The 27,516-nt window shown below is 48.1% G+C and overlaps 1 protein-coding gene across 1 annotated transcript in view; it reads left to right on the top strand.

Annotated features, from left to right (window-relative positions):
* The window catches only part of PSMG2 (proteasome assembly chaperone 2), a 79,806-nt gene that overhangs the window by 7,674 nt on the left and 44,616 nt on the right, over positions 1-27,516 (top strand). Inside the window, exon 3 of the mRNA XM_063923424.1 lies at positions 25,887-25,945. Within this exon, the coding sequence (XP_063779494.1) occupies positions 25,887-25,945 (59 nt within the window). The remainder of the gene's footprint in view (positions 1-25,886; positions 25,946-27,516) is intronic.

Here is a 27,516-nt window from a genome sequence, read left to right as displayed (position 1 = left end):
AAAAATGGTAGCTTCCTACGAAGCGATTCCATTCGGCAGGTTTCATGCAAGAACCTTTCAGTGGGACCTGTTGGACAAGTGGTCCGGATCGCATCTTCAGATGCATCGTCTGATAACCCTGTCTCCAAGGACAAGGGTGTCTCTGCTGTGGTGGATGCAGAGAGCTCATCTTCAAGAGGGCCGCAGATTCGGCATACAGGACTGGGTCCTGGTGACCACGGATGCCAGCCTTCGAGGCTGGGGAGCAGTCGCACAGGGAAGAAACTTCCAAGGACTATGGTCAAGTCAGGAGACTTCCCTGCACATAAATATTCTGGAACTAAGGGCCATTTACAATGCCCTAAGTCAGGCAAAACCCCTGCTTCAAAACCAGCCGGTACTGATCCAGTCAGACAACATCACGGCAGTCGCCCATGTAAATCGACAGGGCGGCACGAGAAGCAGGACGGCGATGGCAGAAGCCACAAGGATTCTCCGATGGGCGGAAAATCACGTGTTAGCACTGTCAGCAGTGTTCATTCCGGGAGTGGACAACTGGGAAGCAGACTTCCTCAGCAGGCACGACCTCCACCCGGGAGAGTGGGGACTTCATCCAGAAGTCTTTCAAATGATTGTAAACCAGTGGGAAAAACCACAGGTGGACGTGATGGCGTCCCGCCTAAACAAAAAGCTAGAAAAATATTGCGCCAGGTCAAGAGACCCGCAGGCGATAGCTGTGGACGCTCTGGTAACACCGTGGGTGTACCGATCGGTTTATGTGTTCCCTCCTCTTTCTCTCATACCAAAGGTACTGAGGATAATAAGGAGAAGAGGAGTAAGAACTATACTCATTGTTCCGGATTGGCCAAGAAGAGCGTGGTATCCGGAACTTCAAGAAATGATGTCAGAGGACCCATGGCCTCTACCGCTCAGACAGGACCTGCTGCAGCAGGGGCCCTGTCTGTTCCAAGACTTACCGCGGCTGCGTTTGACGGCATGGCGGTTGAACACCGGATCCTAAAGGAAAAGGGCATTCCGGAGGAAGTCATTCCTACGCTGATAAAAGCTAGGAAAGAAGTAACCGCGAACCATTATTACCGCATATGGCGAAAATATGTTGCGTGGTGTGAGGCCAGGAAGGCCCCAACGGAAGAATTTCAGCTGGGCCGGTTCCTGCACTTCCTACAGTCAGGGGTGACTATGGGCCTTAAATTGGGTTCCATTAAGGTCCAGATTTCGGCTCTATCGATTTTCTTCCAGAGAGAATTGGCTTCACTACCTGAAGTTCAGACGTTTGTTAAGGGAGTGCTGCATATTCAGCCCCCTTTTGTGCCTCCAGTGGCACCTTGGGATCTCAACGTGGTGTTGGATTTCCTAAAGTCACATTGGTTTGAGCCACTGAAAACCGTGGATTTAAAATATCTCACGTGGAAAGTGGTCATGTTGTTGGCCTTGGCTTCGGCCAGGCGTGTTTCAGAATTGGCGGCTTTGTCATGTAAAAGCCCTTATCTGATTTTCCACATGGATAGGGCAGAATTGAGGACTCGTCCCCAGTTTCTCCCCAAAGTGGTATCAGCTTTTCATCTGAACCAACCTATCGTGGTGCCTGCGGCTACGAATGACTTGGAGGCTTCCAAGTTGTTGGATGTAGTCAGGGCCCTAAAAATTTATGTTTCCAGGACAGCTGGAGTCAGGAAGACTGACTCGCTTTTTATCCTGTATGCGCCCAACAAGTTGGGTGCACCTGCTTCTAAGCAGACTATTGCTCGCTGGATCTGTAGTACGATTCAGCTTGCACATTCTGCGGCTGGACTGCCGCATCCTAAATCAGTAAAAGCCCATTCCACAAGGAAAGTGGGCTCTTCTTGGGCGGCTTACCGAGGGGTCTTGGCTCTTCAACTTTGCCGAGCTGCTACTTGGTCAGGGGCAAACACGTTTGCTAAATTCTACAAATTTGATACCCTGGCTGAGGAGGACCTTGAGTTCTCTCATTCGGTGCTGCAGAGTCATCCGCACTCTCCCGCCCGTTTGGGAGCTTTGGTATAATCCCCATGGTCCTTACGGAGTCCCCAGCATCCACTTAGGACGTTAGAGAAAATAAGAATTTACTCACCGGTAATTCTATTTCTCATAGTCCGTAGTGGATGCTGGGCGCCCATCCCAAGTGCGGATTGTCTGCACTACTTGTATATAGTTATTGCTTAACTAAAGGGTTATTGTTGAGCTATCTGTTGAGAGGCTCAGTTGTTATCTTGCTGTTAACTGGGTATTGTATCACGAGTTATACGGTGTGATTGGTGTGGCTGGTATGAGTCTTACCCGGGATTCAAAATCCTTCCTAATTGTGTCAGCTCTTCCGGGCACAGTATCCTAACTGAGGTCTGGAGGAGGGTCTTAGTGGGAGGAGCCAGTGCACACCAGTAGTCTAAAAGCTTACTTTATAGTTGTGCCCAGTCTCCTGCGGAGCCGCTAATCCCCATGGTCCTTACGGAGTCCCCAGCATCCACTACGGACTATGAGAAATAGAATTACCGGTGAGTAAATTCTTATTATAATATATATCCCCCCACACCTCCTGGAGGAGAACTAAAAGCTGCAATTTTCGCCTATTAACATGATTCTCTAAGTAGCAAAATGTCGCGCAACCTAACTAATTAAGTATGCCACTACATGTAAAGCAGTAAGAAAATTGGATGATCTTTTCACTTTGCTTATGCTGGGAGTGCATTACACAGGGAGATAAGATGCCTTTCAGTCTGACAGGAATTTTATCTGACACTGCAGTTATCACAAGCATACTGATTTATATTACCAGATCGGTGGCCTTCATACATTCTGAAATTATCTGGCAGATCATCAGATAATTGTAGCATGTATGCCCAGCATTACTGTAAGAATTTTAATGTTTGTAATAATTTACGTTTTGTATCCTGTGTGAGAGCAGCTGTTGTAGGTACCTTTATTTATTTAATTATCCATGGTAAGAAATGTAAGGAATGATAGCCAGGGATCATATTGCTTCTGTAAATGGCTTGTTTTTATTTGTAATTCCTGTATACAACTGTACATAGTACAAAACAGACCCCTCAGAGCTGTGCTTTTTCATGGATTATTATTAGAAACCTTTATTTATACACATGATCTGCAGCACAGTACAGATGGGGAAACTACAAGAAAGTACATGGTATAACAGAATACAGTAACACTTCAGTTCTCAACACAGCAATTGATAGCCTGGATGGGTAATTATTCAGCACAAGCGGATATCTGTGCCCATTAGCATGGGTGCAGCTAACAGGTTTAGAGCACTGACAGATGTGCAAAGACAACGAAGGAGTGGAGTTAAGGGGCGGAGAGCCCAAGGAGGAAGAGGAGGAGGTGTACAGATTAGCTGGTGAGCAAGAGTTATAGGTAATGAGAATGGGAGGGAATAGGGCCCCACTCATTAGAGTTTATAATGTAAAGCAGGGGTGGGGCATATGTGTACCTGGCACTGCACTGGCATATGTGTACCTGGCACTGCACTGGCATATGTGTACCTGGCAATGCACTGACATATATGTATCTGGCAATGCACTATTGGTGGCATGTGTATCTCGGCCCATTTTAATTGGCCACACCCATTTTCTTTGTGCGCATGTTCCGCACTCAGTACCACTAAGGAGCATAACTACTGAGGGGAAGGCTAATTTTTAAGTTTATAATTTTTCTCTTACGTCCTAGAGGATGCTGGGGACTCCAAAAGGACCATGGGGTATAGACTGGATCCGCAGGAGACATGGGCACACTATAAGACTTTTACTGGGTGTGAACTGGCTCCTCCCTCTATGCCCCTCCTCCAGACCTCAGTTAGATTCTGTGCCCAGGAGAGACTGGACACACACTAGGGGAGCTCTCCTGAGTTTCTCTGAAAAGACTTTTGTTAGGTTTTTTATTTTCAGGGAGACCTGCTGGCTACAGGCTCTCTGCGTCGAGGGACTGAGGGGAGAGAAGTCAGACCTACTTTTTTCTGAGTTAAAGGCTCTGCTTCTTAGGCTACTGGACACCATTAGCTCCAGAGGGTTCGATCACTTGGTTCGCCTAGCTGCTTGTTCCCGGAGCCGCGCCGTCAACCCCCTCACAGCAGCCAGAAGAAAGAAGCCTGGTGAGTATGCAGAAGGCAGAAGACTTCAGTGACGGCAGAAGACTTCAGTAACGGAGGTACAGCGCAGCGGTCGCGCTGCGCTCCATGCTCCCACACATACTTCCAACGGCACTCACAGGGTGCTGGGGGGGGGGGGGAGTGCCCTGGGCAGCAATGTTACTGAGGTTTTTTAACTGGCAAAACAGCATATTGAAGGTGCCTGGGCACTATGTATGAGACCCCCGCCAGTATAAAATTTTACATTTGAGTGGGACTACAGCGCGCCGGGAAGGGGCTTAGCCGCACAGCTTACCAGCACCATTTTCTCTCTTCATAGTGCATGCAGAGACGCTGTCCCGGACCTCCACTCTCCTTACAAGTACTGGGAGCAAAACGGGGGGGGGGGGGGCACAGTAAATTGGTGCTATGTAATACAGTGCAGATATCATATATTTTTTCGGTAGTATATGGGCGCTGGGGTGTGAGCTGGCATACTTCCTCTGTGTTCTCTCTACAGGCTTCCCTGTGGGTCTGTCCCCTTTGGCCATTGTGAGTGGGTGTGTGTCGGTACCGTGTGTCGACATGTCTGAGGCTGAGTGCTCCTCCCTGGAGGAAGTTACTGGGGGCGCAGAGAAGGATTTGGGAGTGACTCTGTCGGCACAGCCGACTGCTGATTGGGTGAATATGTTGAGTACATTGAATGCAAATGTGGCGTTATTGTCTAAGAGGCTGGATAAATCTGATTCTCAGACACAAACGTGGAGAAAATCCATGGAGGACGCCTTGTCTCAGGTACAGACCCCCTCAGGGTTACAGAAATGTTCCTTTACCCAGATGGCAGATACAGATACCAACACGGACTCTGATTCCAGTGTCGACTTTAGTGAGGCCACTTTACATCCAAAATTGGTAGAGAGTTTTCAGTACATGACTGTGGCTATTAAAGATGTTTTACATATTTCTGAGGAACCTCCTGTTCCAGATACAAGGGTTTGTTTATTTAAAGGGAAAAGGCTTGGGAGTCGCCTGACAAAAGGTGGCAGATTCCCAAGAGAATTTTTATGGCATATCCTTTCCCCTCTGACCACAGGGAGATGTGGGAGTCATCTCCCAATGTGGGCAAGGCTCTGTCCCGACTGTCCAAAAAAGTGGCGATTCCGTCTCCTGACACGGCTGCCCTCAAGGATCCTGCGGATCGCAAGCAGCAAACGACATTAAAGGCCATTTATGTCACTACGGGTGCTTTCCTCAGGCCTGCCGTGGCGTCGGCGTGGGTGAGTAGTGCTATTGCAAAGTGGGCTGATAATTTGGCATCTGACATGGATACCCTTGAAAAGGATAACATTCTTTTGACTCTTGGTTATATCAGGGATGCTGCAGCTTACCTAAAGGATGCGGCGAGGGATATTGGCCTCTTGGGATCAAGGGCCAATGCCATGGCGGTCTCGGCCAGGAGGGCGCTGTGGATTCATCAATGGAATGCTGATGCCGACTCCAAGAAAGCTATGGAAGCTCTCCCTTTTAAAGGTAGTGTCTTGTTTGGTGACGGCCTTGCTGACCTGGTGTCTACTGCTACTGCGGGTAAGTCATCTTTTCTTCCTTATGTTCCTGCACAACAGAAAAAGGCGCCCCATTATCAAATGCAGTCCTTTCGGCCTAATAAATACAAAAAAGGAAGGGGCTCGTCCTTCCTCGCTTCAAAAGGTAGAGGAAGGGGAAAAAGGTTGCCTGCTGTGTCTGGCGCCCAGGATTAAAAGTCCTCCCCCGCCTCTGCCAAGTCCACCGCATGACGCTGGGGCTCCCCTACGGGAGTCCGTGCCGGTGGGGGCCAGTCTCCGAATCTTCAGTCAGGTCTGGTTTCAATCGGGCCTAGATCCTTGGGTCTTAGACATAGTGTCCCAGGGGTACAAACTGGAGTTTCAGGAGATGCCCCCCTACCCCCACGATTTTTCAAATCAGCCTTGCCAGTTTCTATTCCAGAAAGGGAAGTAGTAAATGCTGCGATACAAAAGCTGTGTCAACAGAGGGTCATTGTCCCGGTTCCCCTGTCCCAACGGGGTGAAGGGTTCTATTCGAGCCTCTTTGTCATGCCAAAGCCGGACGGCTCGGTCAGGCCGATCCTGAACCTAAAATCCCTCAATCCGTACTTGAAAACTTTCAAGTTCAAGATGGAATCTCTTCCAGCTGTGATCTCCAGCCTAGAAGGGAGGGATTTTATGGCGTCAGTCGACATAAAATATGCCTACTTACACGTCCCGATATACCCTCCTCATCAGGCCTTCCTGAGATTTGCGGTCCAGAATTGTCATTACCAATTTCAGACGTTGCCGTTTGGGCTTTCCACGGCCCCCGAGGGTCTTCACCAAAGTGATGGCGGAAATGATGGTACTCCTACGCAAGCAGGGGGTCACAATTATCCCGTACTTGGACGATCTCCTGATGAAGGCGAGATCAAAAGAGCAGTTGCTAAGAAATGTGGAACTCTCCCTGACTGTTCTGCAACGTCATGGTTGGATTCTAAATTTGCCAAAGTCTCAGTTGATTCCGACAACTCGGCTGCCCTTCTTGGGCATGGTCCTAGACACGGAACTACAGAGAGTGTTTCTTCCGGCGGAAAAAGCTCTGGAAATCCAGACCATGGTCAAGGAGATTCTGAAACCGGCAAGAGTGTTGATTCATCAATGCACTCGAGTGCTAGGGAACATGGTTGCGGCTTACGAAGCCATTCCGTTTGGCAGGTTTCATGCCCGGGTGTTTCAGTGGGACCTGCTGAACAAATGGTCCGGGTCTCACCTGCACATGCACCGGAAAATAAGTCTATCTTCCAGGACCAGAATTTCTCTCCTGTGGAGGCTGCAAAGTTCTCACCTTCTAGAGGGACGCAGGTTCGGAATCCAGGATTGGGTCCTGCTGACCACAGATGCAAGTCTCCGTGGCTGGGGTGCAGTCACACAAGGAAGAAGTTTCCAGGGAAAATGGTCAAGCCAGGAATCTTGTCTCCACATAAATGTTCTGGAGTTAAGAGCCATTTACAACGGCCTTCTGCAAGCGAAAAACCTTCTTCGGGGTCTACCTGTCCTGATTCAGTCAGACAGCATAACAGTGGTGGCGTACGTAGGCTGCCAGGGCGGAACAAAGAGCAGAGCGGCAATGGCGGAGGCCACAAGAGTTCTCCGCTGGGCGGAACAGCACGTGAGCGCTCTGTCAGCAGTCTTCCTTCCGGACGTGGACAACTGGGAAGCAGACTTCCTCAGCAGACACGATCTCCATCCAGGAGAGCGGGCCCTTCATCAAGAGGTATTTGCAGAAGTGACAAGGCGTTGGGGAATTCCTCAAATAGACATGATGGCGTCTCGCCTCAACAAGAAGCTTCCGAGGTATTGTTCCAGGTCAAGGGACCCCCAAGCCAGTGCAGTGGACGCCCTGGTAACTCCATGGGTGTGTCAGTCGGTGTATGTGTTCCCTCCACTTCCTCTCATTCCAAGGGTGTTGAGGATCATAAGACGAACAAGGGTTCAGGCAATTCTCGTCGTTCCAGATTGGCCACGGAGGGCCTGGTATCCGGATCTTCAGGAATTGCTCATAGAAGATCCTTGGCCGCTCCCTCTCAGAGAGGACCTGTTACTGCAGTGGCCATGCGTATTTCCGGACTTACCGCGGCTGCGTTTGCCGGCATGGAGGTTGAACACCAAATCCTAGCTCGTAAAGGTATTCCCGGGGAAGTCATCCCCACTCTCTCTCCTTTTTTTTTTTTTTTTTGAAAATGTATTTATTCAAATTTTTCAATAATAAACACAGTTTGAAAAGGTACAATCTCCATAGCACTACCATTTGCAGCCACATAATATTCCCAGAATTGGAGAAATAATACAGTATACATATCCAATACTTAATAAACAAGACATTCAAATGACAAGACAAAGACAAAGGGGGGGGGGGGGGGGGGAAGGGATACGCAAACATTGAATCAGGCTACACATTTCCCGCCAGGACGGCCACATGACATAGCGCGCCATAGCCATTAGCTCCATCGAATTGGAGCTGTAGTGGTGTTAAGGTTGACAAGAATCACAAAATATATCAATCCATCTAGGGACTTATATAGTGGGTTGAGGGGGGGTGCATATTTCTCTCGGGGTCGTTCTTTTCAGCGAGTCGAAAAATGTAATGTTTTGAGACCTAAGCATGGGATCCAGTACTTCAATAAACGGTCCCCACTTCCTATAGAACAAATGAGCATGCTTGTCTACATCGTAAAAGGCAGATTGTCTATCATAATACATAGTCGACTTCACCATACCCAGAAGTTGCTCTAGTCTGGGGGGGGATCTATGAATCCATTGCGTCAGAATGGCCTTCTTTGCCAGTGTGAGAAACACGTAAAGGAAGGGACGCAATGGGAGGGTCTCAGCCGGTAACTCCCCATAAGGGAGATGCAAACCCAGCAGTGCCTTAGGTGATAAGGGGAGATGCAACCCAAATTTACTGTTTAAATACCATAAAATTTTATTCCAAAATCGTTGTATCTTGGGGCAACTCCAAAATCCATGCATCAGGGTTGCATGGGGTGCTCTGCATTTAAGACATTGTCCGGAATCCAAAGGCACCATATGACTCCTCTGACTAGGGGATATATATGCTCGGTTTAAAATTTTTACATGGATCTCCTGTAGGTTCGAGGAGTGTAGAGCTTTAAAAATACCTGGTAAAGGGCGGAAAAAATCAGTTAGGGACCCTTGCATAGATAGGTCTACCTTCCATTTTTCGAACATCTGACTCCATAACTTATCCACAACACTAGGGAGAAGGTCCCAATATAACCATTTTGTTTTATAGGATAGCTTAGCAGTTCGAGTGAGTAAGGAGGTGAGGGAGTCAGAACCACCGTGGTGGGGTAATGGGTCAGGAAGAGATTGTACATAATGTCTAACTTGGAGATACATGAAGAATTCCGATCGATGCACACCATACCTCTCCACCAGCCCAGAAAAAGAATAAACCAAACCTCCAGGATCAAAAACATCTCTGATGCTACTGATTCCCTTAGCTCGCCACACTTCGAATTTTGCATTCTCCAAGGGAGGGGTAAAACCAGGATTCCCACAGATAGGAATAAAATCAGTACGGACAAAATTCCTGTGCAGTGCTTTATTAATTATTTTCCAAGCAATATAAGCGTCCCAAAATAATAGCTTTGTTTTCGCTTGTGAGGGGAGCAGGGCGAGCGGAGTGTGTAACAAGGTCTTCAAGTCATAAGGTGACACTAAAGCCTGCTCAATGTGATAATTCGTGTATGTGGTTTTTGCCGTAAGCCAGTCATTTATATATCTGAAAGCAACCGCCCTAGAGAAAGTAAGCAGATCCGGGATCGCAAGGCCCTCCTCCTCCCTCCGCAACTTAAGTTTAGCTAATGCTATTCTTGGTTTTTTATTTGCCCACAGGAATTTTGTGCACATTTTGTCATAAACAAGAGCATCCGCTCTGGAGATTTTAAGGGGCAGTAACTGGAGCGAATAAGAAATCTTTGGGAAAATAATGCTCTTGAGGACCACCGCGCGGCCTAGCAAAGATAGAGGGAGCGCTGACCATGATTGGAGCTGGGTAGAAATAGCCTGTAGTATGGGTGTAAAGTTCATCTTGTAAAGATCCGATAAATCGGTTGGTAAATAAATCCCAAGATACTTCAACTTGGTTTTGTTAACAGTAAATTGGGAGAGTAGAGGGAGGGAGGACATATTAAGTGCTGTCTGAGTCAAAGGGAGTAGTTCAGATTTTAAAGTATTCACCTTATAACCAGCAAAGAGGCCGAATTCTCGAATTTTTTCCATTATGGCTGGGATGGAGACTTCAGGGCGGGATATAAAGAGTAACATATCATCTGCAAATAAGCTTATTTTAAGTTCCTGGTCAAAAATTTAAATACCTGAGAATGAAGGGAGCCCTCGCAGCGCCAGAGCTAGAGGTTCTACAGCCAGCGCAAATAATAGGGGCGATAATGGGCAACCTTGTCTGGTGCCCCTTCCCAACCGCACGGGATCCGAGAGAAAACCATTACATAGGATACGAGAACTAGAATTGGCGTACAAAGCCCGCAGCACACTGGCTAGGCCCGACGGGAACCCAAACCTCGCTAGTGTGGTATATAAATGATCCCAGCTCACCAGATCAAAGGCCTTTTCGGCATCTAGCGAGAAGAGAAAATGTGGGTCCACATTCCCCGTGTGGCCTAGCCAGTGCGCCGCAGCCAGTATCTTAAGAATATTACTAGTGGAATGTCTCCCAGAGATAAATCCCGTTTGGTCGGGGTGAACTACAGAAGGGAGGAGGGGTTTCAGTCTGTCTGCGAGAATCTTGGTAAACAATTTATAGTCTACATTTAAGAGCGAGATCAGTCTATAGGACCCAGGGAGTTGTAAATCCTTGCCTGGTTTAGGTAAGAGAAGTATAAAAGCATCATTAAAATATGAGGGTATTTTATGAGATATTAGGATGACATTAAAAAGGGAAGTAATGGGGGGGGATCAATTTTGCAGAGAGTAATCTGTAATATTCCCCAGAGAAGCCATCCGGCCTCTGGGATTTTAAGGGTTTCAGGTGTTTAATGGCCTTCTCAACCTCGGACTCTGTTATGAGTGAGCAGAGACGTTCTGTCAAAAAAGGATCCACCCGATGTGGAGAAATAGAATCCCAAAATGACTGTTTAGCATTCTCATTAACAGAGGAGGTTTCATAAACAGTAGCGTAAAAATCAGATAGGACCTTCGCTATGTCTTTAGATTTAGAAGCCAGAGTGCCATCTGCTTTAAGTGGATGAATGAGAGAATTAGAAGTAGATCCTTTCAATAAGTGTGATAACAATTTGCCTGTCTTATTACCAAAACGGTAAAATCTATGATTCTTATGAAATGTGTGTTTACCTCCCAACGCCTGCAGAACTGCGTTAAAAGCCACTTTAGCATCTAAATATTGAGTTTTTATAGCGGGGGAGGGGTTCTGTTTGAATCTCTGATAGGCCTCAGTCAGTCGCTGTTGTGAGTTCTTTAAAAGTAGAAGCGAATGTCTTTTTCCTTCGGGAGACCTATTCAATGAGACGTCCCCTAATGACCGCTTTAGAGGCCTGCCAGAAAACCAAAGGATCATCTCGCGCCATTTTAGTAGTGGAATAGTCATCCCAAAATGACTCCAGGTCTTTACGAAATTCTATAGAGGAGGAGAAATCTGTGGAAAAACGCCAGCGCCTAAAGGAACCTACATCTACCTTAGTGGACATGGAAGCCCAAACAACAGAGTGGTCCGACAACGCCATTGGTTCAATAGAGGAATCAAGGGCATGTAGAACCAGGGAATCAGAGACCATCAAGTAATCGATCCTGGACAGGGAATGATGGGCAGCGGAGAGGCAGGTGTATTCCCTATCCGTGGGGTGTAAAAATCTCCAAATATCTGATACCTGGAGCTGTTGCTCCATATAAGGGATGCCAAATTTAGGGGGATTACGGGCAGAGGTGGAGCACTGAACATCCATATACTTTGAAGCCATGACATTAAAATCACCCCCTATAATCAGGGGTGAGGTGGAATAAGGATATAAGGCATTAAGCAGAGAACGGAAAAAGGCTTTTGAATACTGATGAGGAGCATAAACCGTACACAGCACATATCTAGCATCCCAAATGGTCACTTCTAAAATAAGATACCTGCCTGCCGGGTCCACCACAGAAGAGACCACCTCCAATCCCAAGGAGCGCCTAGCCAGGACGAGAACTCCTCTGGCCTTCGAAGAGTAGGGAGCATCAGCTACAACACGCCAGCCGAGCGTGCCTAATTTCTGAGCTTCTGGGGAGAGGAGGTGAGTCTCCTGCAAGAAAACCAGATCTAAACGCAGTTTGTTAAGATACAAGAGTATTTTTTTCCTCTTTATAGGGGAGTGGATACCCCCAACATTCCACGTAGCCACCTTGAAACTAGACATTAAATCACAAATCTAATGGTATAAGTTTCCCTCCAATGGAGAGAGGGCCTGCCATCAGGCTCCCAGAAGGAAACCAAGTAGTAGTAGCAATGTACACCCAACAGGAACAGTAACCTAATATCAAAACCCAAGGACACATTAGGAGGGGAGGGAGGGGGAGACACAAGACAACAAGAAAAACAACAAACAATATAACAGAAACACCAAACGTGTCTCTGTCATAGATATCCAATATGGACTTCACAGTGTGAACAATGCAGGTTGATAAAGCAGGGAGTATTAAGGCTCCTAGCCTCAACCACTTATCAGATAAGAGGTGTAAAATCAATACCGCAACCAATTTAAGAACTAGTTAACTGAAACATATGGGGCATAGATATGATCTCGAGCCTGCAGCAGAAGGGGAGGGAGGAGGAGGAGGAGGGGGGGGGGGGAAGAGATGGAGGCCCCTTCATAAGAACCATCGGTTGCACCATCCACTAGTATAAAGTGCAGGTTTGGCATCCACCTGGGGAGGGGAGGGGAAGTGGGGGGGGGAGGGGTTGGGAAAGGTAGATTCCGGGCCATAAGTCCAGCATCAGAGTAGGAATCCGGACACACAGTTCAAAAGCCTAAATCGACAGGCATTCAGGGCATGACAGCTGAATATATAGATTAGCTCTCTTCTTCTTCCATCCTGTTATTTCCCTCCGATAGGAAACTCTCAGCATCTGCAGGCGTGGAGAAGTCTTTAAAGGAGCTTCCATCAAAGATTCGTAAGCGTGCAGGGTACAACATCGCAAATTTACGACCGGCCGACACCAGTGATGAACATATGGGTGTAAAAGCTTTCCGCAGCCGTGTTAATTCCGGGGAGTAGTCCTGGAACAGTAGTAGTTTATTCCCGTCCCACGAGATATCCCTGAGGCGACGAGATGCCGACCACAGCGCTTCCTTATGGAGGAAGTTAAGGCACTTAAACAGGACCGCACGCGGTCTAGAACCGGAGCCCGAGGGCCTGGAGGGGCCGGTTCTATGAGCACGTTCTACGACTAAGTCTGCACACACTTCCTGTACATCCAGGAGTTCGGGTAATGTGTGACGCAGGAATTTGTACAACTCAGGGCCGCGAATGGACTCAGGCAAGCCTATGAGGCGCAGATTACATCTGCGCGAGCGATTCTCCAAATCATCTAATTTCGCCCAAACCTGCGTATCAGATTTCTGCAGACTGGCCACAGTGTCTTTTAAATAAGTTACATCTTGAAAATTAGAGCCTGCAGTTTGTTCCACATGTGCCAGCCTCTTAGTGAGTTGCTTATATTGGCTTTTTATATCTAGCACTGCTTGCTGTAATGCAGCTGCCTGTCATTGAGCTTGCTCCTGTAATAAAGGTTGCACTTTCTCCTTAACAGCCCGCATAATATCAGCATAGGATAAGGCAGGATTTAGTGTGGCACTTGGTGCTGTGTCTATGGCAGGAACCTTGCTGGGTTTTTTTTGTACCTGTAGTTGCACGGAATTAGCAGTGTCTGGATGTCCAGGATTAGGAGCAGCTGCGGAGGCCATCTTGGATGTGGCAGGTCTGTCCCCGTCCCTTCCTGATTTCTGCTGCTTCTGAGGCATGCTGCCGGACAGGTAACTCTCCATATAGAGGAGGGGGGAACCCAAAGATGCTTGAGGGGGTAAGTGGTTGCGGTGGGGTTGCCTAAGGAGGCAATACGCCGGGTATAGAAGCGGCGGGCACCGGAGCTTGAGAGGAGTGCGGCTACTCCATGCGCTGCCGGAACCGGAAGTCATCCCCACTCTCCTTAAGGCTAGAAAGGAGGTCACGGCGAAGCATTATCACCGTATTTGGAGAAAATATGTGTCGTGGTGTGAAGCCAAAACTGCTCCTGCGGAGGAGTTTCACTTGGGTCGTTTCCTCCATTTTTTGCAGGCAGGCGTGGATGCAGGCCTGAAATTGGGTTCCATCAAAGTGCAGATTTCGGCTTTATCTATTTTCTTTCAAAAAGAATTGGCCGCCCTTCCTGAGGTTCAGACTTTCGTGAAGGGTGTGCTGCATATCCATTCTCCGTTTGTGCCACCCGTGGCACCGTGGGATCTTGAAGTGGTGTTACACTTTCTTATGTCTCACTGGTTTGAACCTTGCGAAAGGTTGAGTTAAAGTTTCTCACTTGGAAAGTGGTCATGCTTTTGGCCTTGGCGTCTGCCAGACGAGTGTCAGAATTGGCGGCTTTGTCTCACAACAGCCCATATTTGATTTTTCATGTGGATAGAGCGGAGTTGAGGACTCGTCAACAATTTCTGCCGAAGGTGGTTTCTTCGTTTCACATAAATCAACCTATTGTGGTACCTGTGGCTACGGATGCTGTGGCAGTGCCAAAATCTCTTGATGTTGTAAGAGCTTTAAAAATTTATGTCGCCAGAACGGCTCTTGTTAGGAAAACGGAGGCTCTGTTTGTCCTGTATGCTTCCAACAAGATTGGAAATCCTGCTTCCAAGCAGACTATTGCAAGCTGGATTTGTAATACGATTCAGCACGCTCATTCTTCGGCTGGGTTGCCGTTGCCGAAGTCAGTGAAGGCCCATTCTACCAGGAAGGTGGGCTCATCTTGGGCGGCTGCCCGAGGGGTCTCGGCACTTCAATTTTGCTGAGCAGCTACGTGGTCGGGTTCAAACACCTTTGCTAAGTTCTACAAGTTTGATACCCTGGCTGATGAGAACCTCATGTTTGCTCAATCGGTGCTGCAGAGTCGTCCGCACTCTCCCGCCCGGTCTGGAGCTTTGGTATAGACCCCATGGTCCTTTTATGTCCTAGAGGATGCTGGGGACTCCAAGAGAAAATAGGATTTTAATACCTACCGGTAAATCCTTTTCTCCTAGTCCGTAGAGGATGCTGGGCGCCCATCCCAGTGCGTACTGTTACTTGCAGTTGTATTGTTGGTTGTTGTTTTTCGGTTACACGACGGTTACACGACGGTTGTTATGTTCAGCTTGTTGCTGTTTTTTTCGTTCATACTGTTATCTGGTATTCCTGCTAATCCAGTTGTACAGTGTGTTTATGGTGTGAGCTGGTGTGTATCTCACCCTTAGTTTAACAAAAATCCTTTTCCTCGAAATGTCCGTCTCCGCTGGGTACAGTTCCTATAACTGAGGTCTGGAGGAGGGGCATAGAGGGAGGAGCCAGTTCACACCCAGTAAAAGTCTTATAGTGTGTCCATGTCTCCTGCGGATCCCGTCTATACCCCATGGTCCTTTTGGAGTCCCCAGCATCCTCTACGGACTAGGAGAAAAGGATTTACCGGTAGGTATTAAAATCCCTCAAGGGATTTTATAAATATCCAAATGGCCCTTGGTAGAAAAAAGGTTCCCCACCCCTGATGTAAAGGAAGGGGGTACTTCTCAGTATGTGCAGCAACCCCTGCTGAAGTGGTTGTCCTACTTTTGTTTACTGGTTGAGTATTGGAGCCATTCCTTGAATTGCTATCAGTTGGAGATATTGAAATTGCACACTGCTTCCGGTTTCTTAGATTAGAGTGCCATGATTGCAGGGTTTGTCTGAATTTCTGTTTTGAGTGTTCTTTTTATTACAATGGGTAATGGGGGTCATTCCGAGTTGTTCGCTCAGTATTTTTTTCTCGCAACGGAGCGATTAGTCGCTAATGTGCATGCGCAATGCCCGCAGTGCGACTGCGCCAAGTAAATTTGCTATGCAGTTAGGTATTTTACTCACGGCATTACAAGGTTTTTTCTTCGTTCTGGTGATCGTAATGTGATTGACAGGAAGTGGGTGTTTCTGGGCGGAAACTGGCCGTTTTATGGGTGTGTGCGAAAAAAACGCTACCGTTTCTGGGAAAAACGCGGGAGTGTCTGAAGAAACGGGGGAGTGTCTGGGCGAACGCTGGGTGTGTTTGTGACGTCAAACCAGGAACGAAACTGACTGAACTGATCGCAATGGCTTGAGAAACTGTGGAGTGTCTGGGCGAACGCTGGGTGTGTTTGTGACGTCAAACCAGGAACGACAAGCACTGCACTGATCGCAGATGCCGAGTAAGTGTGGAGCTACTCAGAAACTGCTAAGAAGTGTCTATTCGCAATTTTGCTAGTCTTTCGTTCGTAATTTTGATAAGCTAAGATTCACTCCCAGTAGGCGGCGGCTTAGCGTGTGTAAAGCTGCTAAAAGCAGCTTGCGAGCGAACAACTCGGAATGAGGGCCAGTGTACATTAATCATCATGCAAGGATCCTGGATCCGGATTCCTCAAAGTTCTAATTAGTTCTGTTACTAATAGAAATATGGTGAAGGGTTTATTTCTTTTCTCTGACGTCCTAGTGGATGCTGGGTACTCCGTAAGGACCATGGGGAGACTGGGCACTCTTAAAGAAAGATTAGATACTACATCTGGTGTGCACTGGCTCCGCCCTCTATGCCCCTCCTCCAGACCTCAGTTAGAATCTGTGCCCGGCCAGAGCTGGATGCACTTAGTGGGCTCTCCTGAGTTCACTAAAAAAGAAAGTATTGTTAGGTTTTTTATTTTCAGTGAGATCTGCTGGCAACAGACTCACTGCTACGAGGGACTGAGGGGAGAGAAGCAAACCTACCTGCTTGCAGCTAGCTTGTGCTTCTAAGGCTACTGGACACCATTAGCTCCAGAGGGATCGAACACAGGGCCCGACCTCGATCGTCCGTTCCCGGAGCCGCGCCGCCGTCCCTCGAGCCGCGCCGCCGTCCCTCTTGCAGAGCCAGAAGACGGAAGATTCCAGGAGAAAATCGGCGGCTGAAGACTCCGGTCTTCAATAAGGTAGCGCACAGCACTGCAGCTGTGCGCCATTGCTCCCACAGCACACCACACGCTCCGGTCACTGGTGGGTGCAGGGCGCTGGGGGGGGGCGCCCTGGGCTGCAATATGTATACCTTAGTTGGCAAAATGCACATAATACAGTTATAAACTGTATATGTGCCCAATCCCCCGCCATAAATATTATTAAATAAAGCGGGAGAAGCCCACCGCTGAAGGGGCGGGGCTATCTTCCTCAGCACAGCCAGCGCCATTTTCTCTTCACAGCTCCGCTGGAAGGACGCTCCCCAGGCTCTCCCCTGCAGTATACACTACGGAAAGGGTAAAAAAGAGAGGGGGGGCACATAAATTTAGGCGCAAAAGGTTATATAAGCAGCTATTGGGGGGAAAATTCACTTTGTATTAGTGTAAATCCCTCTGTTATATAGCGCTCTGGTGTGTGCTGGCATACTCTCTCTCTGTCTCCCCAAAGGACTTTGTGGGGTCCTGTCCTCAGTCAGAGCATTCCCTGTGTGTGTGTGCGGTGTCGGTACGGCTGTGTCGACATGTTTGATGAGGATGCTTACGTGGAGGCGGAGCAGGAGCCGATAAGTGTGATGTCGCCCCCTGCGGGGCCGTCACCAGAGTGGATGGATATGTGGAAGGTATTAACCGACAGTGTCAACTCCTTGCATAAAAGGTTCGATGACGTAACAGCTTTGGGACAGCCGGCATCTCAGCCCGCGCCTGCCCAAGCGTCTCAGAGGCCATCAGGGGCTCAAAAACGCCTGTTACCTCAGATGGCAGACACAGATGTCGACACGGAGTCTGACTCCAGTGTCGACGAGGATGAGACAAATGTACAATCCACAAGGGCCATCCGATGCATGATTACGGCAATGAAAAATGTGTTGCACATTTCTGACATTAACCCGGTTACCACTAAAAAGGGTATTATGTTTGGGGAGAAAAAGCAGCCAGTGACTTTTCCCCCATCTGATGAGTTAAATGAATTGTGTGAAGAAGCGTGGTGTTCCCCAGATAAGAAATTAGTGATTTCTAAGCGGTTACTAATGGCGTACCCTTTCCCGCCAACGGACAGGATGCATTGGGAAACATCCCCTAGGGTGGACAAGGCGCTCCCACGCTTATCAAAAAAGGTGGCACTGCCGTCTCAGGATACGGCCGCCTTAAAGGAGCCTGCAGATAGAAAGCAGGAGGCTATCCTGAAGTCTGTGTATACACACTCAGGTACTATACTGAGACCTGCTATTGCTTCAGCATGGATGTGTAGTGCTGCAGCAGCATGGTCTGATTCCCTGTCGGATGACATTGATTCCCTTGACAGGGATACTATTTTGCTAACCATATAGCATATTAAAGACGTAGTTGTCACGAACCGGTCTCTCACCTTTGCGGGTTCTGGGGTTCATCCGTTGCCAGTGCGGTTGCTCGCGGTGCTGTGCGCCCGTGTGGGGACACGGCGTGATCAATGGCACAGGTAATGCAGAGTCTGGGAACTGTGAGTGCGGGGACCAAATGGCCTAAGGCACTGCGGTGTGTCTGCTGTATAGGAGGTGGCCATGTTGGAGACCAAATAGCTAATACTGAGCACTTGTGAAAACACCTGTGGGCAGGTGTAAGCCAATCCCGTGCTTGTGCTGCCTTTAAGTAGGCTGGGTTTATGTCACTCTGGGCCAGTGCTTTGTTGTATCAAAGCTGTGCTCTAGCTCTGAACTCTCTCCGTGCATTCCTGTGTGATTCCCGTGGTCCAGATATCGCCTCCGTTCCCAGAGGTCCGTTTTGCAGCCTTCACTGCCAAAGATCTACCGGCTCTCCATTGTGCTATCAGTCAATTGCACACCTATTGGAAATACTTGGATTCCCAGTGTCCTGCATGAGGTTACCTTGTCTGTCTGCCTATCATACAAAGTCTGGAGGATTCCAATTCCCTCAGCTGTTCGTTTGTTCAACTCTGCATTTAACCCATTCATCACCTCGCCATCTACTACAGTTTCACAGTGATCTCCGGAACCCGCAAGTAACCCAATTCAGTACTTTTTCTATGTTGTCATTACAAGGATAATTCTTCAGTCTCTCAGTTAACTCTTAAAACTCCATTGCAAATTCTTACAGTTAATTCTCCATGTCTGCATTAACCAGTTAAACACAATCTGCAGTTCAGCATCAAAGCCTGTTTTTATTTGGACAATTCAACATTTATTCTTCAGCTTGTTTTTGCATATGTTTCCATGAACATTTCTTTTATTTATTTCTGAGTTTTCTCTTGCATATTATTTCTGTCATTCCTGCAATACTTCAGTATAATGATGATTAACAACTAGTCATTTAACTCCTTACTGAACTGTTACTTTAATAAATATATGAAACGGAACTTCCTTCGTCCTCCCTGTTTTCTTCATACCCCAGCACCTACCCCTGTGGTTGGTTCCAGGTTAACGGATTCACAAAAACACCCGGACCCGACAGTAGTCTTATATATGAGGGATGCACAGAGGGACATTTGCCGGCTGGCATCTAGAATTAATGCAATGTCCATTTCTGCCAGGAGAGTATTATGGACTCTGCAGTGGACAGGTGATGCTGATTCTAAAAGGCACATGGAGGTTTTGCCTTATAAGGGTGAGGAATTGTTTGGGGACGGTCTCTCGGACCTCGTATCCACAGCAACTGGGAAGTCGACTTTTTTACCTCAGGTTCCCTCACAGCCTAAGAAAGCACCGTATTATCAAGTACAGTCCTTTCGGCCCCAGAAAGGCAAGCGGGTCAGAGGCGCGTCCTTTCTGCCCAGAGGCAGGGGTAGAGGGAAAAAGCTGCACCAGACAGCCAGTTCCCAGGAACAAAAATCCTCCCCTGCTTCCACTAAGTCCACCGCATGACGCTGGGGCTCCACAGGTGGAGTCAGGTGCGGTGGGGCCCGTCTCCGGAACTTCAGCGACCAGTGGGTTTGCTCACAGGTGGATCTCTGGGTTCTACAAGTGGTATCTCAGGGATACAAGCTGGAGTTTGAGACGTCTCCCCCTCGCCGTTACCTCAAATTAGCCTTGCCAGCTACTCCCAAGGAAAGGGAGGTAGTACTGGCGGCAATTCACAAGCTATACCTCCAGCAGGTGATAATCAAAGTTCCCCTCCTTCAACAGGGACGGGGTTACTATTCCACAATGTTTGTGGTACCGAAACCAGACGGTTCGGTAAGACCCATTCTAAATTTGAAATCCTTGAACACTTATATAAGGAAGTTCAAATTGGAATCGCTCAGGGCGGTTATTGCAAGCCTGGAAGAGGGGGATTTTATGGTATCACTGGACATCAAGGATGCTTACCTACATGTCCCCATTTACCCACCTCACCAGGAGTACCTCCGGTTTGTGGTACAGGACTGCCATTACCAATTCCAGACGTTGCCGTTTGGTCTGTCCACGGCACCGAGGGTATTTACCACGGTAATGGCCGAAATGATGATACTCCTTCGAAAGAAGGGAGTGATAATTATCCCGTACTTGGACGATCTCCTGATAAAGGCAAGGTCCAAGGAGCAGTTGTTGGTCGGAGTAGCACTATCTCAGGAAGTGCTACAACAGCACGGCTGGATTCTGAATATCCCAAAGTCGCAGCTGGTTCCTACGACGCGTCTGCTGTTCTTGGGCATGATTCTGGACACAGAACAGAAGAAGGTGTTTCTCCCGGAGGAGAAGGCCAAGGAGTTGTCATCTCTGGTCAGAGACCTCCTGAAACCAAAACAGGTGTCGGTGCATCACTGCACGCGAGTCCTGGGAAAGATGGTAGCTTCTTACGAAGCAATTCCCTTCGGCAGGTTCCATGCAAGGATCTTTCAGTGGGATCTGTTAGACAAGTGGTCCGGATTGCATCTTCAGATGCATCGGTTGATCACCCTGTCCCCGAGGGCCAGGGTGTCTCTGCTGTGGTGGCTGCAGAGTGCTCATCTTCTCGAGGGCCGCAGATTCGGCATTCAGGACTGGGTTCTGGTGACCACGGATGCAAGCCTCCGAGGTTGGGGGGCAGTCACTCAGGGAAGAAACTTCCAAGGACAATGGTCGAGTCAGGAGACTTCCCTACACATAAATATTCTGGAACTAAGGGCCATTTGCCCTAAGTCAAGCAGAACCCCTGCTTCAAAACCAGCCGGTGCTGATTCAGTCAGACAACATCACGGCGGTCGCCCATGTAAACCGACAGGGCGGCACAAGAAGCAGGATGGCGATGGCAGAAGCCACAAGGATTCTCCGATGGGCGGAGAATCACGTGATAGCACTGTCAGCGGTGTTCATTCCGGGAGTGGACAACTGGGAAGCAGGCACGACCTCCACCCGGGAGAGTGGGGACTTCATCCAGAAGTCTTCCAGCTGATTGTAAATCGTTGGGAAAGGCCACAGGTGGACATGATGGCGTCCCGCCTCAACAAAAAGCTAAAAAGATATTGCGCCAGGTCAAGGGACCCTCAGGCGATAGCTGTGGACGCTCTAGTGACACCGTGGGTGTACCAGTCGGTTTATGTGTTCCCTCCTCTTCCTCTCATACCAAAGGTACTGAGGATAATAAGAAAGAGAGGAGTAAGAACTATACTCATCGTTCCGGATTGGCCAAGAAGAACTTGGTACCCGGAACTACAAGAAATGATCTCAGAGGACCCTTGGCCTCTGCCGCTCCGACAGGACCTGCTACAGCAGGGGCCCTGTCTGTTCCAAGACTTACCGCGGCTGCGTTTGACGGCATGGCGGTTGAACGCCGGATCCTAATGGAAAAGGGCATTCCGGTTGAAGTCATTCCTACGCTGATAAAAGCTAGGAAGGATGTGACAGCAAAACATTATCACCGCATATGGCGAAAATATGTTGCTTGGTGTGAGGCCATGAAGGCCCCAACAGAGGAATTTCAGCTGGGTCGATTTCTGCACTTCCTACAGTCAGGAGTGACTATGGGCCTAAAATCGGGAACCATTAAAGTCCAGATTTCGTCCCTGTCTATTTTTTTTCCAAAAAGAACTGGCTTCACTGCCTGAAGTTCAGACGTTTGTTAAGGGAGTGCTGCATATCCAGCCCCCTTTTGTGCCTCCAGTGGCACCTTGGGATCTCAACGTAGTGTTGGATTTCCTAAAATCACATTGGTTTGAGCCACTTCAGACCGTGGAGTTGAAGTATCTCACGTGGAAAGTGGTCATGCTTTTGGTCTTGGCTTCGGCTAGGCGTGTGTCAGAATTGGCGGCTTTGTCATGTAAAAGCCCTTATCTGATCTTCCATATGGACAGGGCAGAATTGAGGACTCGTCCCCAATTTCTCCCAAAGGTGGTATCAGCGTTTCATTTGAACCAACCTATTGTGGTGCCTGCGGCTACTCGGGACTTGGAGGATTCCAAGTTGCTGGACGTAGTCCGGGCCCTAAAAATCTATGTTTCCAGGATGGCTAGAGTCAGAAAAACTGACTCGCTGTTTATCCTGCATGCAACCCAACAAGCTGGGTGCTCCTGCTTCTAAGCAGACTATTGCTCGCTGGATCTGTAGCACGATTCAACTTGCACATTCTGCGGCTGGACTGCCGCATCCTAAATCAGTAAAAGCCCATACCACGAGGAAGGTGGGCTCTTCTTGGGCGGCTGCCCGAGGGGTCTCGGCTTTACAACTTTGCCGAGCTGCTACTTGGTTGGGATCAAACACTTTTGCAAAATTCTACAAGTTTGATACCCTGGCTGAGGAGGACCTTGAGTTTGCTCATTCGGTGCTGCAGAGTCATCCGCACTTTCCCGCCCGTTTGGGAGCTTTGGTATAATCCCCATGGTCCTTACGGAGTACCCAGCATCCACTAGGACGTCAGAGAAAATAAGAATTTACTCACCGGTAATTCTATTTCTCGTAGTCCGTAGTGGATGCTGGGAGCCCGTCCCAAGTGCGGACTTTCTGCAATACTTGTATATAGTTATTGTTTAACTATAGGGTTATTGTTCTGAGCCATCTGTTGAATGAGGCTCAGTTGTTGTTCATACTGTTAACTGGGTATAGTTATCACAAGTTGTACGGTGTGATTGGTGTGGCTGGTATGAGTCTTACCCTGGATTCCAAATCCTTTCCTAGTAATGTCAGCTCTTCCGGGCACAGTTTCCCTAACTGAGGTCTGGAGGAGGGGCATAGAGGGAGGAGCCAGTGCACACCAGATGTAGTACCTAATCTTTCTTTTAAGAGTGCCCAGTCTCCTGCGGAGCCCGTCTATTCCCCATGGTCCTTACGGAGTACCCAGCATCCACTACGGACTACGAGAAATAGAATTACCGGTGAGTAAATTCTTATTTTTTTAACTTCCATTATGTTTACCATTAGTGCTAAGCACACAGACATTGCTCTGTTTGGACACATGGGGTATATGCAATTCCGGGCGAATTGCGGCAATTTTTCACCCGTTTTTTAATTCGACACAATTCGACCATCGAATTCCGGCCGGCGGGTGCCGGAATTCGACATATTCAATAAAAAACGGATTCGACAGTCCCACTGTCGAAAAACGGGCCAATTGACGGATTTTGATTAGATTTTTAAATTTTTTTTTAAAAAACGGAAAGAAATTACGTGGGGTCCCCCCTCCTAAGCATAACCAGCCTCGGGCTCTTTGAGCCGGTCCTGGTTGCCAAAATACGGGGAAAAAAATGACAGGGGACCCCCCGTATTTTAACAACCAGCATCGGGGTCTGCGCCTGGTCCTGGTGCAAAAAATACGGGGGACAAAAAGAGTAGGGGTCCCCCGTATTTTTTGTACCAGCACCGGGCTCCACTAGCTGGACAGATAATGTTACAGCCGGGGGACACTTTTATACCGCTCCCTGCGGCCGTGGCATTAAATACCCAACTAGTCACCCCTGGCCGGGGTACCCTGGAGGAGTGGGGACCCCTTCAATCAAGGGGTCGTCCCCCCCCAGCCACCCAAGGGCCAGGGGTGAAGCCCGAGGCTGCCCCCCCCCCATCCAAGGGCTGCGGATGGGGGGCTGATAGCCATGTGTAAAAATGAAAGAATATTGTTTTTTTGTAGCAGAACTACAAGTCCCAGCAAGCCTCCCCCGCAAGCTTTTACTTGGAGAACCACAAGTACCAGAATGCGGGGGGAAACGGACCCGCTGGTACCTGTAGTTCTGCAAAAAAAATACCCAAATAAAACAGGACACGCACACCGTGAAAATAAAACTTTATTTCACACATGCCGACACATACATACTTACCTATGTTGACACGCCGACTGCCACGTCTCCAATGTCGACGAATCCGGGGTACCTGAAAATAAACTTAATACTCACCTAAATCCAGTGTCCAGTGATATTTGTAATCCACGTACTTGGCAAAACAAAAAAACGCATTTACCCAATCCACACGGACTGAAAGGGGTCCCATGTTTACACATGTGACCCCTTTCCCCGAATGCAGAGACCCCCCCCGTGACTGCTGTCACAGAAGGTCCCTTCAGCCAGTCAGGGAGCGCCACGTCGTGGCACTCTTCTGATTGGCTGTATGCGCGTCAGAGCTGTCAGACGCGCATCGCACAGCCCCCTCCATTATCTTCAATGGTAAGAACTTTGCGGTCAGCGGTGAGGTCACCCGCGGTCAGCCTAGGGAATCAGGAGAGTGCCAGGACGTGGCGCTACCTGATTGCCTGAAGGGACCTTCTGTGACAGGAGTCACAGGGGGTCTCGGCAATCGGGGAAAGGGGTCCCATGTGTAAACATGGGACCCCTTTCAGTCCGTGTGGATCGGGTAAATGCGTTTTTTTATTTTGCCAAGTACGTGGATTACAAATATCACTGGACACTGGATTTAGGTGAGTATAATTTTATTTTCAGGTACACCCCGTGGATTCTACTTGGACAAGTGGACCGAACTTCGTGTCAACATAGGTAAGTATGTGTGTGTGTATCGACATGTATGTAATAAAGTTGTACTTTCAAGGTGTGCGTGTCCTGTTTTTATTTGGGTTTATTTTATTTGGGCCCGTTTCCCCCCTCATGCTGGTACTTGTGGTTCTCCAAGTACCAGCTTACGGTGGAGGCTTGCTGGGACTTGTAGTTCTGCTGCAAAAAACAATATTCTTTCATTTCACAAAAGGCTATCAGCCTCCCATCCACAGCCCATGGATGGGGGGGACAGCCTCGGGCTTCACCCCTGGCCTTTGGGTGGCTGGAGAGGGAGGACCTCTTGATTGAAGGGGTCCCCACTCCTCCAGGGTACCCCGACCAGGGGTGACTAGTTGGGGTTTTAATGGCACGGCCGCAGGGACCGATATCAAAGTGTCCCCCGGCTGTGGCATTATCTCCCCAGCTAGTGGAGCCCGATGCTGGTTCCAAAAATACAGGGGACCCCTACGCTTTTTGTCCCCCGTATTTTTGGCACCAGGACCGGACGCAGAGCCCGGTGCTGGTTCTAAAAATACGGGGGATCCCCTGTCATCCCCCCCCCCCCCCCCCCCCCCGTATTTTTACAACCAGGACCGGCTCAAAGAGTCCGAGGCTGGTTATGCTTAGGAGGGGGGATCCCACGTATTTTATTTTTCTGATTTTTAACCCATTCCATAAAGAAAAAATATATATAAAAAATACTTGTGCCTCCTAAATAGACAAACCAAGTACCTAATCCCTTCTAATATAAATAGATATGCTATTACCAATAAAAAAAAACACTAAAAAAAACATGTTTTTAAATTTTTTTATTAGATTCCGCCAGCAAAGTGAGGCGGATTGAAAATGACGAATTTACTGTTTAAAAGCACTGTTGTCGAATTTACAATCTTCAATTGAATATACTTTTGTCGAAATGCCGCATTTGTACCATTGCAGAAATGTCGAATTTCCAAAAGTCGAATTTGGAAAGTCCGTTTTTTTGACGAAAAGTACTGAATTGCATTGTCGATTTTTTTATTTTTTTTTCTTGGCGAAAATGTCCCGTTCGACATTTTCGGGAATTCGACCGCAATTGCATATACCCCATGGTCGTTTTTACGTTTGTACACATTTATTTGAAACTATGTATTATCTTTATTATCTAGTGTATGCATTGCCCTCCAGAGGTCTTACTGTTCTTCAGATCAGATCGTCGCTCATTAAGGTAAACAGATTTCCAGATGTATTTGTTTAGTGTACATTTATTAACCTGAACCATAAATGTAATTCTTACAACACACCATTTACAGTGAAAGAATAATCGTAATTTATAAGCTATGATTTTTTTTTTTCTAAATAACCTCAGATGATTTACTAAAGCCTTTGTAAAGTAACCTATCGTATTTATGCTCTACAACTTATATTGGTAATTTATTACATCGTATTTGCCTACTGTTCAAAAAGCATTGCAGGTTGATCGCAACACCTATGAGTGGGGTGGTAAAGTGGACGTGTAGTGCTGCACCTGAGCAGTGTTACATCGTTGCTCAGTAACGTCGACTCGTTGACTGAAAAAGACACTGATACATTTCAGGACTTTTTCACGTATTATGCTCTACTCGCATGTGGTTCCATATAAGTGGATAAGAGAAACCCTATTTGTAAAATCATGTAGGCATAGGGCATTGTGCCTTTATAACCAATGCAAGGAAATGCTACTGATGACCCCATTTGCATGTATGTCACTCTGATATTTTTTTTTCGATTTTTTTTTTTTTTTTTTCCAAGTACATAACTGCTACATAATGAGAGTAAAGTGCAATCAGGGGGATTGATAGACTGTTCAGGGAGTTTGGGAGATTTCTACGATTTCAGGGAGTCTCCCTGACATTCAGAGAGATCTGGCAAGTATGGATTACATGTGTTAAATAATGCGTTTGTGTCTGAGAAGTGATTATTTCCAGCCAGTTCTAAGTGCACAATAATTTATTTTCTCTAACGTCCTAGAGGATGCTGGGACTCCGTAAGGACCATGGGGAATAGACTGGCTCCGCAGGAGGCATGGGCACATTAAGAAAGACTTTGGACTCTGGGTGTGCACTGGCTCCTCCCCCTATGCCCCTCCCTCTATGCCCCTCCTCCAGACCCCAGTTTTAGACTGTGCCCAGAGGAGAATGGGTGCACTGCAGGGAGCTCTCCTGAGTTTCCTGCTTAGAAAGCATTTTTGTTAGGATTTTTTTCTCTTTTTCAGGGAGCACTGCTGGCAACAGGCTCCCTGCATCGAGGGACTGAGGAGAGAGGAGCAGACCTACTTAAATGATAGGCTCTGCTTCCTCGGCTACTGGACACCATTAGCTCCAGAGGGAGTGAACACAGGTTCGTCCTGGGCGTTCACCCCAGAGCCGCGCCGCCGTTCTCACAGAGCCAGAAGAAACGAAAACAGAAGACGTCTCAGGCGGCAGAAGCCTTCGGTGCTTCACTGAGGTAACGCACAGCACCGCAGCTGTGCGTCATTGCTCCCATACACCTCACACACTCCGGTCACTGTAAGGGTGCAGGGCGCAGGGGGGGCGCCCTGGGCAGCAATAAAACACCTCTCCTATGGCAAAAGTCTATATACATGTACAGGTGGGCACTGTACATGTATATAAAAGAGCCCCCGCCATTTTTTAGTAAGTTTGAGCGGGACAGAAGCCCGCCGCCGAGGGGGCGGGGCTTCTCCCTCAGCACTCACCAGCGCCATTTTCTCTCCACAGCACCGCTGAGAGGAAGCTCCCCGGATTCTCCCCTGCTTGA

This window comes from Pseudophryne corroboree, chromosome 5 (genome assembly GCF_028390025.1).
Source record: "Pseudophryne corroboree isolate aPseCor3 chromosome 5, aPseCor3.hap2, whole genome shotgun sequence".
In the NCBI taxonomy this organism is placed as follows: Eukaryota; Metazoa; Chordata; class Amphibia; order Anura; family Myobatrachidae; genus Pseudophryne; species Pseudophryne corroboree.
Note: the sequence above shows the minus strand (reverse complement) of the source record. Positions and strands in the feature narration are given on the sequence as shown.